Source organism: Liolophura sinensis, chromosome 9 (genome assembly GCF_032854445.1).
Source record: "Liolophura sinensis isolate JHLJ2023 chromosome 9, CUHK_Ljap_v2, whole genome shotgun sequence".
Taxonomy (NCBI): domain Eukaryota; kingdom Metazoa; phylum Mollusca; class Polyplacophora; order Chitonida; family Chitonidae; genus Liolophura; species Liolophura sinensis.
This window is the reverse complement of record NC_088303.1, coordinates 36760883-36782544: the sequence shown is the minus strand read 5'-3', so window position 1 is coordinate 36782544 and position 21662 is coordinate 36760883. Positions and strand designations below refer to the sequence as shown.

Here is a 21662-nt window from a genome sequence, read left to right as displayed (position 1 = left end):
ACGATGACGGTATTTCAGAAAGCATCAAACCATTGACGGAAAATATGCATAATATAGAGAAATATTTAACAGGTATAAAATACCCTTAAAATGAATTTTTTTTCATATGGCAGAGAAACATAATGTTTGAGTTAGAGTTACTTTTCATGTACCTTTTAAGGTTATAAGGTTAACACGTTACAAGTGGTAAATTTAATTTTCCACAATCAGTGCAAAAATACATAAAGATTCTTTTTTAGGACGTTCTTCCTTTATACTGGCTGTTCATCTTACTGGAATTTTCACCACAAATGTAATTATGACTTTCATACCAGCGTAATTTATTTTACAAAGCAATGAGTTTTATTGGTGCATATAGAGGAAAAACCTGAGGGCCCAGAGTAACCTACCTTTTTTTCGCTAATGCATCTGGGTACAGTTGTTGAAAAATGTATTAGCAGTTAAGCCCGATATTAACTTTAATCAGAACTAAAGTGCCATTAGTTTTGTATTAGGCCAAGACTGGTATTAACTAAACTTTTTTACTCTTTTGAACAACTTGCCTCTAGTTGTATATATATATATATATATATATATATATATATATATATATATATATAGAACATTATGTGCGTCTTTTCTTCATTATTAAAAACCGTTGACTGCTTCTGTCTGCATCAATCCATCTTGATTTCTCACTTTACAAACACTTTCGTAATTCGTTGGTGCTTTGTTTTGAGCCTTGGTTTGGAAATTGGTCCCAGTTATTCACCCAGAACGTTCATTATGGTGGACCTATAGATTAGTAAATCAGGATTTATTCATTATTTTTGGCTTTTACAGCGTGCTTAAACATATTTCAGTTTCAGACAATATCAGCAAGGCTTACGCAAACCACCACTGCTCTTACACCAATATACAGAAACAAAGCAGCCGGCAAATAAGTGGCTTTGCGTTCACATGGTGCAATGGTCAAGTCAATCTGTGAAATAAAAATAGGGCACGCATTATTTAAGATGCCTGAAGCATTTGACAAACCCATATCTGAATGTGGTTTATAAAATATACTCGTCCAACTTTCATTCAAATCCATTCGATGAGTCGATTCTACAAGACGCAGCGTGTGGACGACTGTTCGGGATGGTCCCAAGTATGGCAAGAGGCAAAGAAATCGACTGGCTAATTACTGGCGTATAAACATAGACAGAAATGGCTTGCTCCTCCTCTCCTGCTTCATTATTTATTTTATTCATGCGATTGTTGTTTACACTGTAATCAAACTTTTAAACTTATACTATGGCGATCAGTTTTATGGGTGGGGCAAAACTGGTAAACTACAAATTTTCGCAAGTTACTGACAAAGTTGCCCAAACTGACATGTAGATATGCACAGAATATTGATAGGTCTTCACTGAATGTTACACTGTCCAATGAGCCCCCCGAGTCCACTTAGTGTCCCCACGAACAATGAGGGCACAGAAATGTACAAATTCTGTGTCGAAGCCAGGTTTGAGCCTATACCATGTGTGACCCCAATGTAGTCATTGAGTATGATTAATTTAATTTCTTGACTGGTATTTCAGCTGTTCTCATGAATACTTCCCTACGAGAAGGCGACTAGCATTATTTTGGGAGGAAATCGGACATAGCCCAGAGGAAACCCACAAAGATCTGCAGGTTGCTGACAGACCTTCCTACATATGACCTGAGAGGAAGCCCACATGCTGCTGAGTATGCACTTGTGCATGTACAGGTATTAACTTGTAAATTTTTCTGAGCAAAACAATTAGGGTGGAAAACTGGACTAAAAAGCCAATTAATCTGTTTTATTCCGATTTTCAAAGAATAAGGCAGATTTGAAACATGTTTTTGGGGAGGTGGAGCGTGGTAGGGGGCTGCATAAGCATCCATAGAATATGCCACATGTACATGTATATCTAAACTGATGATGTTATGTTCAACAAGATTACAGGTATTTCAAGCAAAGGGCATTTTGAAATATTTGAATTGCTTCCAAATCATTTGAATTACTTTATCTCACCTGAAGTTAAGCACTTCAAATGACACATTTTGCTTGATTCTCATGGATTCATCAACCTTGCATGGCCACTTAAGAGAATTTTGTAAAGTTTGATTTTTTATCAGAAAAACTGAAAACTTTGCAACAAAGGTATAATTTTAAAGGTGCTTTTGAAAGTGCACTGTTGCATACCAAACTTTAAGTGAAATATAATATTACTATTTCCCTTGACAAAGAATCAACAGTTTCCTCAATACATACAAAACATAATCTGCAAAACAAAGCTTGTACACAAAATACTACTAATTAGTAAAATATAAGTGAAGTACATCATACACTTGTGTATTATAATCTGTTTCATGGAATGATACTTAATCTAGCATCAAATTCATTTTTCAGAAATTCCAATTGCTCTACTCCTCTTCGGTTCAGAAATATTAGGTTGCTAAAAATTAGACCCTTTCCAAAAACATGCATACATGAAACTTCTCTTCTAGAAGCTTACACTTTCCTTCAATCTTAAAATCAAGGAAAAGTTGAACATTTTTAGACAAGACCAAAGCTGAAGAACGCTTTTAGTATCATTTCTTCTCTATACATTTATAATGTATAAAAAAATGTAATTGAAAAACAATTTCCACTTGATTCCAAATTAAATTTTAAATTCTTATCCTAAATGAAATATGTAAGATGCATTTCCCTTTGCATCTGCTAAATTTCAGTCACCGTTTGCATGGGTTTGAAAAAAATAACATATACATGTAATTGATGTTAAAATATGCCTATGAATAGATGATTTTCTATATAAGCATCAGATTTCACAAATTTCTCAAGGAACAACATAAAAGCCAGAGATAACCATGTGAATCATATATACACTGTAAGTGTGGATTATTGGATATAATGATGATTAATTACATGCAGAGGGAGAAAAAAAGTGTGCACAAAAATTTTAATAAAAGGGACATGACGAATGAGAATGAAATATGTATAGTCAAATTAACCAGGGTATCAATAAAATACCAGAAAAAAGTTTGAATTCCCAATGAATGTTCAGGTATATATCCGGGTATACAAGTACATATATGTATAAATCAGTTTTCTTGGATTTCTTAAAGAAAATAAGAACATTTAAAAATGTAATAATAAATTTTCTTCTTCAAGCAAAATTCTTAATCAGGACACAGTTCATATGATCAAACTTTACAATTAAAGTAAGCCTTATGAGATAAGAACGATGAAGAAAATAGCACTTCAGTATATGTCAACAGAGTTTGTGACCATAGGTATACTCGTCGTGGTGGGCTGGTCAGCACTTGTCCTCTCGGACATTCGAGTCATGTCCTGCAGTTCCTCCAGTCTCCCATGGCCGGCAGTGTACGGGGAATGACGCTCTCCCTGGTACACTGGCTCACTGGCAGAATGGAAGATGGCTTCAGTGGTTTGGGGGACATACCCATCAGCACTACTGGGGATGAAGACCCCGTGATGAGGCGTGGAGTACTTGTATACAGTGGAGCAGTAAAACTGGGAGGGGTGATTGTAGACAGTTGGGTGGTGGGTGGAGAAGTTCCGGAAACTGGGTATGGGTGTAGGAGAGGTGGTGGTCGTGTGAGGTTGATCGTAGAGGGAATCATGGCTCCTTGGGTCGGAGTAGTTTACAGGACTCGAGGATTGGTCCTTGTGCTCTGCTGATACGTAAGCAGCTGCAGCAGCACTCTGGCTGTACCAGCGATCCTCAGAACCAGAATACTGTATCACGGATGACTCAGCCAGAGAATTTCGCAGCTCTTCCTCCGCATTCTCTACCATCTCTGTGTTGGTAATGGGACCTTTCTCATTGGACTGCCACATTTTAACCAAGATCGGTTTGGCCTTCGGTCGCCTTGAGGTGCGTTTTCTCTCCTTCACAGGGAGGATGAGGTTTCCCTCAGCAGGCTCAGACAAATCACAACCTTTGTCATATATACCTGCCACCACAGACAACACATCGGTGTTCTCCTGCTTCAACAGCTGCAAATGAAAGTCTTCCAGATGGTGTCGATATTCTTTGGCAACATTTGTTCCAAATGAACAATATTTACACGGGTAAATCTTCAAACCCTCATGCTTTTTAGTCTTCATAATGTGTTTTCTAATGTTTTCATGGGTATTGCAACAGTAGCTACAGTAGGGGCACTTGTACGGCTTTGAGCCAATATGAATGCGCATTATGGCGCCTTAGGTGAGTTTTGTTACCTGCCTTGTAAGTACAGTATTCGCAATGGTACTTGCGCTCTCCTGTGTGCGTCCTGGAATGCCTCAGCATGTGATTCTTTGTCCTCGCCTTATAACCACACGAATCGCACAGAAAGGGTTTCTCGCCAGTATGAATGCGAGCATGTTCTGTCAACTCGCTCTTAAACACGAACTTCTGACGACATCCTGGATGAATGCACTTGTGTATCTTCTCGCCATGGCGCCTCTCGTGAACGCGCAAGCATTCTAGCAGCGTGAACGCCATGCCACAAATGCTGCAGACATGCTGCTTTTGCAAAGCCTTGTTATGAGTCAGGAGGTGGTTCTTATACGTGGAGACTTTAGTAAACTCTCGACCACATGTTTCACATTTTCTGTATGTCAAACCAATGTGCTTATGGACATGCTTCTTTAGCACACTGGAGGAATAGAAACCCTGTTCGCAGTATGGGCACTGGAAAATGCGGTCATTAGTGTGAATACGAAGGTGTTCAATCATGTGTTGTTTGATGACCTTTTTACCGCAGTCCACTTCAGGGCAGAGCAGAACCTGGGTTCTTCCTGAGCACTCCATCTGACTCAAGAAATCACTGTAATGCAAGCTTGTCTTGTCTTGCCCTTTGAACTTATCAAACAAGTCTGTTTCGCTGAAAATGTGTGAGTGGAGTCACCACGTGAAATTCAAACCACTTGGGGTCTTGGAAGGTTTTTCCTGCATGTCATACATCTGAGTGCTGCTGGACTCCCCTCAGCCACAGGGTTATTGCTGTGCCCAGTCGCTCTCTGGTGAATCTCTAACCCTTTGCTGCTCACAAACTCACGCTTGCACGAGAAGCAATACACCTTGTCTCGACTGTGGACCTTCAGGAAATGTGGACGTAATGCTCGGTAGTTTGAAGCCACAAAGTCACACTGTGGACACTTGTGGGACTTGTAGCCCCGCGGGCCCGAGGGTTTGCTAAGGCTTGAGCGAATGTGGGATGTGGCTGCAGGATTCATGGCTTTCCGTTTGTGTCTCACACTCTTGAAATGCATCGACAAGGAATGTTTATCACAGAAAGTGGCATTGCAGCTGGTACACTTGAAAGGGCGTTGTTTCGTGTGCCGTCGTCCACGTGAATTGTTAAAGCTGCAACAGAGTGACAAACTGTCAGACAAAATGGACACTTTGGTCTGGTACGGCCATGACCTCTGGAAAATGACTGTTGCAGTTTGGCCATCAGCATGTCTCTGCTCCATGTGACGACGCAACATGTAATAAGACTTCCACGTCGTCTTGCAAAAGGGACACCGAAGGTGACAGTCAATCTTCTTCTTAATAACACAAGGTTTTTGTGACTTTTTCATGTTTTCAAGGTGCTGTGGGCTTCTGAGATGAGCTATCATCTCTTCTTTGCGGTCATCTGTGCAGAAATTACATATTGAGCACATAACTGGACAGAACAGTTTACCTACTTTGGATTTATGTTCCTCAGTCTGCACATGTGCACACTGATGTTCGTGGGTGTTGAAGTAATATCTACAAATCATGCACTGGTACGGACTTAAATACATCAGAGGTTGTTAAATAGTCTTGTATCATTTTAAAACTGATCTGGGTGATTTTGTGCTCGACGTTTGTGAAGTGGAGTTAATATATGTCTGGCAATATTGTACTTGTTCTGATATTTCTTATCACAAACCGTACACACATGAACAAAAGATTTCTCCCCTTCTTTACCAGGAAACTGAACATCGTTAAGTGCAGACACAGCTTTCTCTTTTGCGTTGACCGAGGTCTGCAGTCGAGCACTGGGTCCTGTTCTAGCCCTGTTTCCCAATCGTGCCCAGCTGCTATATGCTGAGCATAAGCTTCAATAGTGGAGAACATCTCTGGGCATTCATCACATGCAAATCCACTGCACACCTCCTCGTCCAGTCCAGGGATGTCCTCGTCTGTCAGCATTAAAGACGATCTCTCCATCTTCCGAGGTCTTCCTCGCTTCCGTTTGCCCGGCGGTGATTCTCCTGGTCTCCACTTGCCTCCCGTGTGGCTGGGGTGAGGGTGGAGGCTCGTCTGTGCGGCCTCTGACCTGGACGCCACTTGCCCCCCGTGTGGGACTGAGGAGGCACCCACTCTCCATCCTCATTCTCTTCATAGGATTCATCCTCCCCCTCCTCCTCCTCACTGCTGAACTCCAGGTTACTCAGGATATTGGATATCGGCAGTTCCTTGTCACCTGCTGAGTCTAAAGCCTGGCCCGGATCAGGGGATTTCTGTCCTGCCTTACTTTGCAGCTCCAAAGACAAGAAGAAATTATCTGTCTTCTCCAGCTCATCTCTCCCGGGCTGCTCCTGAATCTTCAGGGCAGAATTTTTTTTCCTTAATACCATGTGACAATTGGAGAGCTCGGCATCACCTTCTACATCATGGGCGTGCGGGGACACTGAAGGCATACGGGTTTGGTATTCCAGAGACTTGTTCAGCTCAGGGAAATTATCCAAAAGCACTCCGTTGGGTTTACCTGTAAAAAATGTACCAAAAAAAAGCTATTTTTTTTTCACTCAAAAAATTATATGTTTTATTCAAGTTGCAAATGCAAATGGTTTGACTGATTACCCTTTAACTATATACATCAAACTGAAGATAAATTATGCATAATTATACATAACATTAAACAGAGAACAAGCATTCAGAGAATCCTACCAGCTCACCTGTTATAGCAGTCCACTAGACAATGGAATCAGAATAAAGATAAAAGTTGTAAAGTGTTGTGGTGGTAAAGACCCTATTGTGGTGAGTTCGAGCACAAAATTGAGGCAGTGGTCTTTGATATGCAAATTGTGAACTGCATGTGGCAATCCGTGAACTATTCCGATGCTGTGAATGGCTGAGCAAATGTTAAGCTATGGTTGTAAAAAAAAAAATCCATTGTGGGGTGACCGAGTACCAACTGGCTGGACTGGAGTGGTCTTTGATATGTAAATCGCCTTCCATGACTGGCTATCAGTGTATTAAGGGAGACCACTGCAGCCCTCTGATTGGCTGAACAAATACTCAGCTGACAACAGTCACTGTCTGCATGGATGGTTTAACATTCCGTCACAGTATAGAGAGGTACATGCATGGGCCAGTGTCATAGGCTCCTAGTACTACTACAGATGTGGAAAGCTTTCTACACATACAGTGTATACCAGATAAATTGGCATACACCAAGGTAAATTCTTACACTCTACAAATCTGGTAAACTAGCTAGAGAGACAAAAAGCTTATCCTGTGATTTCTTTTAAGGTTTTATCAGTTTTCTGTCTTAGAAAATGTTGGGGAATGAATCCAGGGTATATCGGACGTACAGATTCTAGGTTTTTTTGGACAATGACTTAAAGCCTGCATTGATATTGGAAACGGGCACAATTTAACATTGTACAAAAAAGTAATACCAGTAGGCAGATAAACTATTCTTTTTATTTTTTTAGGGATTCAAAGAACAGCTTTCAAACATTTGTACAGTGAAAAGGCAGGTTACATACCCAGTGTTGTAATGTTCCCATTTGGAGCAGGAGGTTGGAGAAGGGATGAAGAGTCTTTGGTAGGAGTAGATGAAGTCTTAGCGGGGCACTGTGTCTTTCGATGTTCCACATATGCATCCAAACCAAATATGGTGCCATGACAACCCAGACAGAAATGAACATCTAGTAGGGACTTCTGGACATCTTCGTCCATCTGTAATCATGGGTTAAGAGTGAAAATAGAAATAGAAAAGTGAAACTCTGATTAATGGACATTTTATTTATTAGATCATTACTTATCACCATACATTTTTTTTTTTTACTTTACGACAGGGTTAAAATATAAAAATCTTTTTTAACTGTCTCAAATGAAACAGTTAATATTATTTTTTTACCCATCCAATCATTTCTACACCTGTAAGAACTGTATGTGTATCTGGACAGATGGATAAACGTCACTCTCCTTAAATCAAATACAACACTGCAGACAACAATGCATTCAGAGAACACCAGCAACATGGCGGGCTAAAAAATTTAAATTTCTAAACATTGTTCTGATATGCTGAGCATTGGCGCAAAAATATGTCAAAAAATGAGTGCCAGAACATAGTCTTTCACCTGCAACAGGTAGCTTTTCTTGTTTCCACCTGTCACTCTGAAAAATTAGGTGTGGTGCAGGTGGACACTCCGTTATTTCAACATCAGAATATGATGACTATTTACTGTCAACCCATGGACAGTGAGACAGGGGTAATTCAAAAAATTCCTATCCAACTGTTTTAATAGAAATCCAATTTTTGATAACCAGGCAACATTTCTCCATGATATTTTCCTACATTATCAAATTACAGAGTAATGACGTTCTTTCAGAGGCCTTACTTAAAATCCTCTAAATTATAGTGTCAGTTGAAGGACAAAATTACTAATGTTTCCACCAAAGAATACCGAAGGAAAGAAAGAAATCAACAGCCTGAATACATTGTTACATAAGAATAACACAAAATTTTTTGCTCTTGCAAAGCCAGGGATAAAAACATTGCTTTTTCATGACTGTTCTGAATACATTTTACTTAAGACTTTTTGCTGACACATGTATTAACAAATACATCATGTATGTACAGCCTATGCTAAACCGCTTGCACAAACAGATCGTAAGCCTAAATTGCTTGTAAATCGCAATCACGATAATAGCCATCACTTACAATCGACAACCTCTTGCATGAAGGGGTTGTAAGCTATGACAGTCATAACTAACAATCAAAATTTAAAACTACAATTGGCCTAAAAAATAACGTTAAGTTTAAATATTGTCCCTAGGTAGACTGTTAGTAATTTTCGATGTCGTTTGCACATATGTGCAATTTAATTGTCTCAGGAAGATGTTGTGAGAATCTTTTCACATGCTGTTGTTGTTAGCTGCTGAATCATTATGATGTACAACTCCTTTGATTTATTTGTTTATTTATTTCATTGGTGTTTTACACAGTACTCAAGAATATTCCACTTATAGGACGGCGGACAACATTAAGGTGGAAAGAAACCGGGCAAAGCCCGGGGGAAACCCACGACCATCCGCAGGTTGCTAACAGACTTTCCCACTTAAGGCCGGAGAGGAACAACTCCTTTGAAGATGAAGGCATGAAAAGGTTATTGATATATATCTATATTTTATTATTTACACAGACCACTATTATGTATGAGTGAAATTTGGCGTACAACTGTAATTACAACTGTGAAAAGTTACAATCATCTTACATATCCACTTTGTAAGCGGAGTGACTTATTTTTCCAGTCCATTGTAAGCAGGGCTTGCAACTGATTGTAGCTACGATCTCTTTGTGCAAGTGGGCCCTGTGGGCTATGTAATCATTTCCTTTCCGTTTCGAACTGTTCATTTATTTTTTTTATTCTTTTGTTTTCTTTCAAATAATTTTGCTACGTTTTATTTTTGAGTGCCAGTCAAGTGTAACTTTCCTGTGAATTTGTAGTTATAATTCAGTTTATCCACATGTATATTCAACGATGTATCTCTGCAAATTGTTCAACCATTATTTTTATAACCCTACCAGGACAATGCTAAAAAAAAAAAAAGGCTCTGAATATATACTCTGTTTTAGTAAGCATGTAAACTTTAAACTGTGCAAATGTGTATTAATTAACACAATCATACTTCTTTCATTTATTATGGGAGATGCAAGAATATGATATGTAAATTTTCAGAAACGTCTTCAATTTTTCCACATTCGAACAACACGATTTTTAAAAAAATATTTCGACAAGTATTTTGCACATATATATTACTGAATTTTCTGTTTTGTTTGATCACTATCTGTGTTGTAACCTGAATCGTCAAGCATTGCTTGTTGGATAAGATATCTACCCTGACTGAGATATTCTTATAGTATTTCCTTGCTGGCTAGAGGTAATTTGGGAGATATAGCCGTTGATTGATCAACTGATTGACAAAAGCCTGTGAATATTTTTGCGATATATAACAGAATGAATACAGCTAGTTCAACTCTGCCAGTGTCATCCCAATACCAGAAGTTAAATGCTACACGAAATCAGAAGCTACTTCCAAATGAAAGACCACGATAATGACCATTTGAAGCAAGCTGAACTGCATTGGTGGTTGACAATAAATGAATCTTCAGGGCTATGTTATATGGTAGGCCCCAAGTCACAGATTATTGAAGTAACAGTGAACTTATTGAAGGTATGGAAGGCAAACACCGCCAAAAATACTTCTACCAGATGAAATAAACATCTCAGAAACCAAACAAACATCTCCCAAACTGAATCAGCATCCACCAAACCAAATAAACATCTCCAAAATCAAACTGGCATCTCCCAATCGAAACAAGCACCTCCAAACCAACAATTAAGCATCTCCCAAAATGAATAGGCATCTCCCAAAACCAAACAAGCATACACAACACAAAAGAAAGGTCCACCAGATAAGCATCTCCCACACCAAATAAGCATTCTCCCACACCGAATAAGCGTTTTCCCGACAAAGCTAAATAAAGGAAGCAACTTTTGCCAATAAACAGAGGGGGATTTTTTGAAATTAAAACAGGGGAGATAATAAACAGTACTGGGGAATGGCTGACAATATTAACCAGATGGCCAGTCTTCTTCAAGAAGCTGTCCATGTGCTTGGTGAATGAGTCGCCAGTTTAAAAATAATACGAGGCATGCTTCTATGTCCAGTCTCTAGGGTTGTCATTAAGTCCAAAATGTTCTGTGTAAAATGAATTTCCAGTTAACCTTGTTCAGGAGATGCTTATTTGGTTTGGGAGATGCTTGTTTGGTTTTGTAGATGTTTGTTTCGTTTGAGAGATGTTCATTTGATCTGGGAGGTGATTACTAGGTTTCAGAGATCCTTATTCATTTGGGAGATGTATTTTTGGCAGTTTTCGCCTTCCATATGAAGGAGTTGGTCCCAATAAGTGGTTCTCAAATTATTTAATTGTGACAACAGAGTGATACCCCACTTCAAACTGATGTTACCATTATACAACACGATATGGCTGTGCATGGCATTATTCATGTAAAGCGATGACATCACAACACAAAGCAATGTCACTCTGTTGTTGTTACTTTATATGTTGAGTCTTGTGTATTCTGTTCACATAACTGCTGTGTTTTTTCCTGGTATTTTTCCTACGTGTAACCTTTGGCCGTTCATGAACTACACCATCATACTGAATGGAGTGTTTGGCTTCACCACTTTATACTGTTTTGGGTCTTCCATCCTTACAAGACGAACAGTCGCAAATGTGATCAATTATATCTACATTTCAAGTATATGTGAAATATATTTAGGTCTACTTGTACATTCTACACTTATCAGTCATCAGGTAAACTGATACCAGATATGGAATAGTTTGACAGGTATATGTGTCACCTTATCAGTTTATTTTATTTAGTGAAGTGTGTCCTTTTGCACTGAAAGAAAAGGTTTAGGAACACCTCGTAAATACCCCTGTCGGTGGTGATAAGTGTTTGCCTAGGCCTAATTCATTGTATTCAAGCAAATGACACTTCGCTGCAGTCACCTTTTCGCGCAGCATTATTAAAAATTCGCCCATATATGACACTGAGCTTAAACCATGTAAAAAGTGGATACTACACCATTGCACACAGACTAGCTTTTGACTTCTGCGTGAAGTGTTGTTGTTGTTAGCTTACGAGGAAGTGGCCAAAACGAAACTACTTGACAGTCGTTGTGGGCATAGCTACCTTCTCGGCACACACCGATAAATCAGTCTACACTCTTTGGATCCGCCCGTATCGGCTCTTTCAAGCTGTCATGGCAAATCATCGACAGTTTGGTGAATATAATGCAAGCTAGCTGACCCGATCTTTGCTATCGGCAGGTGACGCTTCCCAGACTGCCAGAGCCAAAAGAAAGTACTTCCGGGTCAGCGTCCGGCGAGGTCATATCGTTCTCGCTCAACGCCTGCCAACAACTCGCACTTGCGGTCCTTTTAAACGAGCCTGTTATCGCTTGCAGGCAGCGAACACCGACTTGGCGGCACTGACAATGCCAAGAAGAAAGCAGATATGTCCGCAGCGACTCGATGGTAAGTGAATCAGCAGTGTTTGTTCACTGTTTTCAGGCTGTCATCGTCGTTAAGGAATGCTCTTGGCATATTTAGCACTCCTCGGTGCTCTACTACAGTTCTCATCACGCGCTCATACATTATTATCCGTTCTCGTCGTTCTGGGTTGTTTATGCCAGATTTCTTACGTCCCCTCTTCTTGTTTACGGATCAGTCAGTGTGGTACTAGTGCATTTTGACCATCAGTTTACAGATGTATGTGTTTTAGCTATGTGGTCGTATGGAGGCCAAGTGGCTGGCTGGTGCAGGCGACTTTTTCCCCCCGTATCCCCACATCTGCTGTTTGCTCGACCCACATCAATCAGCCTCCTCAAAGCCGCCTGTCAATCACCTGTCAGAACGCCTTTGTGGCGCCCATACAATCAATCTGGGGAGCCATCAATCAAAAGCTAACATTTATTGTTAATATGTTTGTTCAGCAGTGCAAACAAAGACGTCTGGTCTGTAACTGACATCTCTCAGGATTTATTGGCAAAGCCCTTGCATGTGATGAAATAGTTGAGATGATAAAGCGAGGTATACAAGAAGCGTGCATGCAGTAATAATGGTAGGCTAGCATGGCGAACTAGAGCTAGGCAGACTGGGCCCAGGCAGATGTCACACCCAACCTGAATAGATGGAATTCATTAGGTTGTGTAATGAGAGAAGCTAATTGCACAGTGATTGATGGCCAGTCTTATCAGTCAAAGGCGATCACAAATAACGTCATTTATTTTTCATAGTTGTCACTTTCCAGCCACATAAATAATAGTTAATGAGTGGGATTCCGTGACAGGCCCGACAGAGGAGGGTTTATCTACTGCCTCTCAAAGACATTTGCATATAACATTGCGTGGAGGGCACAGCTGCCAAACGTACTTAAGTGAACAATGGGGAAACATGACAGATACCAAATGGGGCTAGGTTACAAGTCCGTCTTGTAATCACAATCTATCCTGTGCGTGAGTGACACTGATTTAGTATTATGGTAGAGTCTGGAAGTTATGGCTCCTCCAGCCCCCGACGCTGGGATAAGGGCTGGATAAGAAAGGGCAGAGGGTCGGGGAGTGGCAGAAAAAAACAATCCTGATTTATGACAACATCTAGAGAGACTACAGGCTAAGCTGACTGAGGAATAATGAAGCTGACAGATTGTCGGAATATTTGCCTGAGGGGTGCAGCTGCCCCAAACAAACTCAAGGCATCAGTCCTGATAAATATCCAATAAATCAAACTGAGGAAAAAGTTTTGGGAAGTGATTGTGAGTAAATGTTATAATGTGAAAGATTAGAGGGTCTGGGAAGATTAATGTAGAGGTGAGCAAGAGGGATGAAATGATGCGTTAAGATAAGTCCTTGTGGACTGGTCTCTGTCTTATTTGGCCAGGATAATGAAAGTAGTCAGTGATTCTGGCTGCTGCTAAGTACAGCAATACATTACCACTGGTTGATAAAATCCTCACATATCAGTCTTCATATCAATATAAAGAATTTTCAGCAATAGCAGTGAAAGATAAGCATTATCTGCAAATGTGCCCCCCCCCCCCCCCACACACACACACAAAAGAACAACTGGATCTTTTTATATACCATGCTGTTGTAATCTTTCATCCAGTTTTAAACAAAAAAAAAAAGTTACAAGTTTTTTAAAAATAGTGGAAAACTTCAAGCTGCCTGGTCCTATTTGAGGAATTCCTTGTGACAATGCTGCCCGTGGCACATTGAGAGATAAGTTTTTAAGCACGTCTTCTGTTCATTAATTGGGAAACACCTGAAAAACGTCTGAAATATTTCTCATCTATAAGTATTCTGACATACATGGCGATTGTCAGCACATGTATGTTAGACTTATGGTGGTCCGACATCTGTATTGTTGTTTGCAGTTTGTTTTAATTTCTTTTTAATATAGTCAATAAAATGTCTTTTAAATGATATGAATTAAAAGTATAATATGTTCATACATGCAGACTGAACCCATACTAACTTTGTTGATTATTCTGCATCTGTCATAATGTCAAGAAAATCGACCTGGTTGTTTCAAAACATAGCAGTAGACTTCTAATTAAAATCAATATTGGCATGCACATTTAGTAGTTGTATGTACATGTACTTGTGGTAATGTCCCATGTTGGAATCCACCTCTTGCTCGGTTGATTGTAGCTGTTAGAAGGTTTATCACATGCGTTTTGATGGGCGATGCTTTACTCCATGCACTAGGTATCACAATTCAGTTAAGTCTCATTTAGGTAATACTATTACATCATACCTTATCACAATAGAACTGAGTCTGGTTTGGGATAATACTATTACATCTTACCTTATCACAGTAGAACCTAGTCTGGTTTGGGGTGATACTATTACATCTTACCTTATCACAATACAACTGAGTCTTGTTTGGGGATAATACTGCATGTATTATATCTTATCTCATTACACTAGAATGGAGAATCTACTGTCTAACAACCATTTATATATACACTGTAATTGGTAGTAAAATATAATTTTTACCATTTATTTGGGGTTCAAGCCATTCAGACTTGAATCCCTATCAAAGTCTTTAGGATTATTATTGTTATTCTCACCAGTTTTGTGATACATTTTCTGAGAAAATGACGAATTGTACATTCTTGAAACTTCAGCCTGATTTAGGAATAAATCTGATGTTGTGCTTTTTGGTCGTGTGACTTAGAGGCCATATTGGATTTTATGTGAAACCCAAAAATCTTCTCCAGAAAGGCTGATGCGATTGAGCAGAACTGTAAACTGCACAAATCCTAGGCACATTCACATTGTTAGCAAAAACTTTCTCCATTAAAAATTGTTCAAACTCGCTATTGGGTGACCAAAAAATTAGTTTTTTGCTAATAATTTCTACACTTGAACAGATGATGTCTGGCAAATGGTTCTATGTGATGCCGTTTTGGATGCTGATGCCAAAATTGCAGTTTTTGCAAAACTGAAAGTGAGTATATCTCCTTAATTGATGAAGCTAGAAGTCCAACCTGAAGGCCTATTACTTCATCCTAACACAAGGAGTCAAATTTCACGTAACCGGAAATGAGGTCAGCAAGCAGAAAGTAGGACATGCCAAAAAAAATCGCGTTTTTAATATTGGAAAACTTCTACAGCTTTTAAGGTTCAACAGAAATCCATTAAACTTAGGTATGTGGTAGACCCCATGCCCGATGTCCAGTCGACTTGAAATTTAGCACACATAACAAGCCCTTCATGGACGCTGTTTGAAAAGACAAAGAATGTAGTGTGTTTGCAAATTAGGTTTTAACATTTACAGCGGAAGTGATGTCATGTAAATAGGAAAAATTTGAATTTGAACATTCTAATCATGCTACCCGATGTAGTTTGAAGTCCTGATTTCAAATCAGGTCATGTTTACTGCAATGTATGCTTTTGTCACAAATTGCAATCAAATCCCGAAAAAATGCGATTTCCCACATATTTTCAGGTCACATGACAGAAAATTGTTGAAGCTGTAAAGCTGAAAATCACTGTGTAAATAGGCCTAAGTATTGTGCGTGTCCTGAAAATGTTTGAGCTGTGTTGAAAAACATTGGACTTGCACGCCTTCAAATGTAGTTCAAAGGTCAATTTGCTACATTTGGCACATTTTTATGTATATGTTATATACATGCAGTACACATATAATTAGTTGATGACTACGGAGGCTTTGTAGGCTTTGTAAGTTGGTTATATATCAATTTTCACGTTTACTTATGTACTTACTTCTTTATTTGGCTAATACTGTCTTTATGGCGGTCGGCAGGTTTATAAGTGAAGGGTTTGAAAACCACTCGCACAGGTACCTGACAAAAGCCTGTTGAATTCAAGCCAGGCTAGCCGGAGCTGGGTTCGAACCTGAGACCTCATAGATCAGGAGCTGTGTTTATGTCTGGCAGATGCCCTTAAATCACTCAGGCTGCACATCCATGTGTATATAGTCACATGGTATATTCTGTTATTTATAATATGATGTAAAATCTTTTTGGATGAAATATAGGTTTTTGATGTTCATTGTATTTGGAGTATATGTGTGAAATTATTTATTTATTTATTTATTTGATTGGTGTTTTATGCCATACTCAAGAATATTTCACTTACACGATGGCAGCCAGCATTATGGTAGGAGGCAGAGCCCGGGGGAAACCCATGACCATCCGCAGGTTACTGACAGACCTTCCCACGTACGGCCGGAGAGGAAGCCAGCATGAGCTGGACTGGGTGAAATTATTTCTATAACAATATATTTGTTATATAACTGGTCTTTTATACAACTGGTTTTCACCTGGAGAAAAAAGACATAATGACAAAAAAAAAAAAAACTATGCGTAGTTATGGAGATGACTATTCAATTATGTCAATATATACAGTATATACATGTACATCATTCTTCTAAATGTGTATTGACCCGGAAACTTTGAGGTCAAGTGCAAAAAGTGGTTATGGGCATGTACATGTAAATAGGTGTAATCTGTCTTGCAAAAAGGAAGCTTAGCCACTGGCAAGATTACATCAAACAATGTACATGTGTACACGTATCAAAGGTTATGAGATATATACATAGTATTTTAGTACTTTTTTTTAATTCGCAAGATTGATAGACTTTATTGAAACTGAAGTCTAGATCATTTGAGTTGTAGAGTGTGGGTGCTTAAATGAGGCTGAGAGACAAACTCCATGTACTTTTCAGTCTGACCTTTTACAGACCTAATTGTTGAATTGTATTATTTATTTTACTTGTATTTCATATTGTACTCAGGAACATTTGACTTCTACGATGATTATCAGGTTTATGGATAAATCCAGGCTTTAACCAGTGGCAGATCGGCTGCTGCAAGATAAAGGGCTAAATAGTCAATGAAGCCCCTATTATATACAATAATAATATCTTGTGGTATTTTTTGTTTATTATGTTTATCTTGGTTTTGAGTTGAGAAAAACGCATTACACATTTTGCATATATACATGTAATAACTTCTGATCATTTGTTCATTGTTCTGATTTAGCTGAGGTTCAGCGGGACATTTACAATTGTGGGATTCTTTTATCTGACAACATAAATACATCATAATTAGGTGTTTATTTTGGCAACATGTTTAGCTACAAGTTGGTTATTTGGTTTTAATGTTATAGCGTGGACGTAAAATGTATTTTTGGTATGAGTTTACAAGCTGAGGAGTAACAACTTTAGACCACCTGTTACACGTTTTGTGTTACCTTTCTGCTGGCCGAGAGGGACTTTTATAGGGTGTTGTTCGCAGACTATTTTGTGTTAAGTTATATGTACATGTATATGTAGGTGGCCGAATGAGAAGTTTTATTCATCTGATAATTGTCCTGATTGATGATATTATCACCCATACACAAATTTGATCAGCAGTGGATATGTCCGTGTGTAGCAAACGAATTTCAAAACTGAAAAGACTGGCAAACTCTGTCTTATGTCTCCGACATGGCTTTTTAATGTAACAACACTGCATGTATTCAAAGTGCATGTAATGTGTCCATATTGGAAACCTGCCCACATATAAAGCCTGGCAAATTTGTTGATTTCCCACTGTTTGTGTGGCATTTATAGTTGGTGACAAGTATTCATTGAAGCTTATGTTACCATTTGTTGTGCCCCCTGAGGTGGGAGGCAACTTGTCTTCACCAAGATAGCGTGATATTCCTATGTCATGCTCGGGTAGGCTTGTCAGTGACTTGCCAAAGGTCTGTGGTTTACGCCCATTCCAGTTTCATGAAACCATAAAGCTGACCATCATGGTATAAGTGAAATATTCCTGAGTATGACGGCAATCCATAAAGTAAAGAATGTTTGCATGCAAGCATTAATAGGTTTGGCATGCTTGACAAATATGTTATCACATTAATTTGGTTCTGCCAGTGATGAAAGGGATGATAAACCACAAATAAACACGGAAACAAATCTTAGCCATTGTAATCAACCGGTTACCAGTACATGTTTATTATTGGTCTTAGTTCTGATGGAAAAAAAAAGGTCATCTGATATTTTGAAATATTTAATATCATGACCGTTTATATGTAGTTCACATACACTTGGTTGAACAGAGGTTCATATTGCTAGTAAGACATGTATCTAATGTTCTTGATAGACTTCTCAAAGCTGTCGGAATACCTTCTGTAACAGCTGTCAATAATTCACTATAGGGTAAAAAGTAAGATGAAATTGTGAACTTCACATGTAGGGAAACAATTGATAGGCTGTTGTACTCATGATTACATGTGCATATACAAATACATTTATTGATTGGTGGGACTAAACCGGGCAGAGCGTGTGGGAAACTCACGACCTTCCACAGGTTGCTGCCATCCTTCCCAAGTACAGCCGAAGAGAAAGCTGACATCTACATGTAGGTTTGCTTATCTACATGTACTTGTACGTATGCTTTCGCTGGGTCAGCTATCATACATTGTGCCCCTGCAAATTATTTGGCCGTAGGGGAGTTTTAACATGTACATGTACCTAGCTAAATGAATAAAAAAATATGCTACATTAATAGATGTTGGTGGTTGAGATTAGGTGACTCCCCTGTTAGTTACGAGTTTGTGCAAATATACATATTAAATAGAGATGACACTTCGAACAACATAGAGTGTGTCACACAACATACTGGCCGGTACTTATCATTTCATGCTATTTATGTCTATAAATATTATAACTTGAGTTTGTTTACATGGTAGATTTTCTTTTATGATTTATATAAAGGTGAACTTTCAGAATTTCCTTCAGTGATAAAAGTGTTATTTTGCAAAGTTTATCACCATTATGTGGGCAAAGAAACATTTGTTTCGTGACGTTCCAACCTGAGCTCAGCGGTGTGACATCATAATACATGTACAGTAAACTTTTACATTCCTACATCACGCGACAATAAGACACGACGTCATACATACGTAGCTTTGAAATATCTAGGTCAACTGCAGTGGAATAAGCTTGCCGTTGATTGGTCTAAAATGCATGATCTCTGCAGGGGGAGGGAAACAGAATTTCAGCATGAATTTTGTAATATTTTGGGGTAGAATAGACTTAAACACCTTCGTCTTGGTGTTTGTTGTGTAACCCGATACCACAGAACCTCGTTTCATAACTAATGGAATCCATTGAATGCTTGCACATTCTCCAAATTTGACCTGATACAACACAAGGTTCAGCGATATCTGGTTAAAGAACAAACCCCACGACAAAGGTGTTAAACACTTAAATACTCATGAACATAAATTTAGTGTAGATAATTTGAACATTTCCATTACAGTGCTTCATACTACATGTACCGTATATGGCTATGTGTGTTCTTTTATAGGCTGTCTGACTTTTCTTCTCCCACTTATCATTGCAAATGAGCATCAGGTGTGATGATGCCCCCACTCACATATCACTGATTTTCTGTGGACCCCCATTTCTTAATAGACGTAATGTTGAGCAACAGAAAAAATACATATAGTTTCCTCCAAATATGGTCAAGTAACTGAGGTCTGACATTCTATTTTGAACAAATATAGGAGAAGTTTTCGTTCTTTCTCAAAGTTCTGCCCGGCTATGCTTTGGTAAACGACAAATTTTCTCGATTAATTTTGTTATCTTATTTGGTCATCACGGAATATATTAAATTTATCACTTGTTTGTTGTTGGTTTTTTGGGGTTTTTTTTTGCGCAGTTTGAACTTAAATCTTTTGTGGGGTACTAATGTGTAGGCCTAATGGTATCATTTGTTGTCCATGCAGTCTCTAGTTAAAGAAGTGGTGGACTTGTTGGCCTAGTGGTTTAATGGGTTATCCCAGGCATGAGGATTTCAGAATTGCTGGGGAACACTTACTTTGCCCCGTGTACTTTTGATCTGAGAAAAATGGGGGAAAAAGTTTTTTTGGTTCCCAACAATTTCTACTGTGGGAACCAATTTCAGTATTAATGGCATTTCATCAAATAAATTTTGATGTTTAGTGCTTCTTGCATTTTTTTACTTTGTAAAGTAAAAATTACCATAATCCCTCAAACTTTTTGTTTAAACTGTATGAACTGTGAGTGAATGATTGAGGTTTCTGACTGCAAACTACGGGAAAAAAAAGGGGAGAGAATTGGGTACTCTAAACTTTGTCAGTTTGAGTTATTTCCACTACCCAAAGAGTACAATGCAGCATGAGTTAAACAGAACTTCCATAACAGCCTTGCAATCAAACAAATCTCAGAATTGAATTCGAATTTCATAAGAATCACAACTGCCTTGGCTTTCTGTCTTACATATAATAAATCGGCTATGCTACGTCCTGTTCATTGTGGCAAATAGCATTGCTGGCTTGCTGTAGAGAGAGAGAGAGAGAGAGAGGGTGAATAAGGTCCATTTTCATAAGGCCACTCGTAGCAACAAAGTACAAGCGCCTAGTGGCACCTTAGCCACAATTTGAAGGCTCACAACTCAAGTCTTGAGACAATTAACTCTCAACTCTTTCGGTTCTGTGAATTTTTAACCTGGGAATGATCGTTTCCATGAAATCCTCATGCCTGTTATGCATGAAGTATTTGGTTTATGTGCAGTTTGAAGTTAAATATTTTGTGGGGCACTTGTTGGCCTAATGGTATTAGTTTCTCCATGCAGTATATTATTTGTGCAGGATTTGAACTTAAAAAGTGTTGACCTAATGAAACGTGTAAAATTGGATATCTGTGCTGACTTGTTTATGCATAATATAAAGGTAAATGTTGGAGGTGCACATGCATGTTTGTCTGGTGGTAAAATGGCTTCCCCATGTAGTTTCTTGTCTATGGACAATGTGATGTTAATTTTTTTGAGGGGCATAATTTGTTACAAGTAACCAATGTACCACAGTGACAAGTACATGTATATGAAAAGGAGTAAAAAGTGAAAGGATGCAGTGTTCAGTGTTTCAGCGGTCTAATGTTTGTCTACTGATCATGACCTCATTTTGTGTTTCTTTTCTTTCAAAGGAGAACTTCCAAGCAGAATTCTGCTTTAACTTGGTGAAAGCGGCAACAAAAATGTTTCCTTTGAGTCATAACTTTCTGAGTAAAGTGACTGTTTGTCAAAAAAAAAAAAAAAATAAGAAATATTGAAGGAGATCTGTCGAGCCTACTCACTCCAGTCTGTAGTCAACCATTATTGCCAGACTGATTATGTCATGCTTCTAGCCCATTACATGTATCCTCTTACCCATGTCTGAATGTTGTATATAGCAACTGTTTACAAAGGACGTATGTATATTGTATGTATCCTTGAAATTTTATGTGATACTTTTTTCCATTCGTATGAGGAGTAATTAGGTATTTACAACGAAGTT

The 21662-nt window shown here is 38.6% G+C and overlaps 2 protein-coding genes across 2 annotated transcripts in view; one reads left to right on the top strand and one right to left on the bottom strand.

The window, feature by feature from the left end:
* Nucleotides 1-1223: 1223 nt before the first annotated feature.
* Nucleotides 1224-12113, bottom strand: LOC135475827 (zinc finger protein 26-like). Its single transcript, XM_064755767.1, is given in 7 exon segments — nucleotides 1224-4210; nucleotides 4212-4886; nucleotides 4925-5796; nucleotides 5799-6088; nucleotides 6210-6741; nucleotides 7748-7940; nucleotides 11972-12113. Coding segments are annotated over 6 exon segments (3519 nt in total). The 5' UTR covers nucleotides 11972-12113; the 3' UTR covers nucleotides 1224-3253.
* A 68-nt stretch (nucleotides 12114-12181) lies between these two features.
* The window catches only part of LOC135475165 (uncharacterized), a 62683-nt gene continuing 53202 nt past the window's right edge, over nucleotides 12182-21662 (top strand). Inside the window, exon 1 of the mRNA XM_064754949.1 lies at nucleotides 12182-12315. Within this exon, the coding sequence (XP_064611019.1) occupies nucleotides 12276-12315 (40 nt within the window). The 5' untranslated portion in view covers nucleotides 12182-12275. The remainder of the gene's footprint in view (nucleotides 12316-21662) is intronic.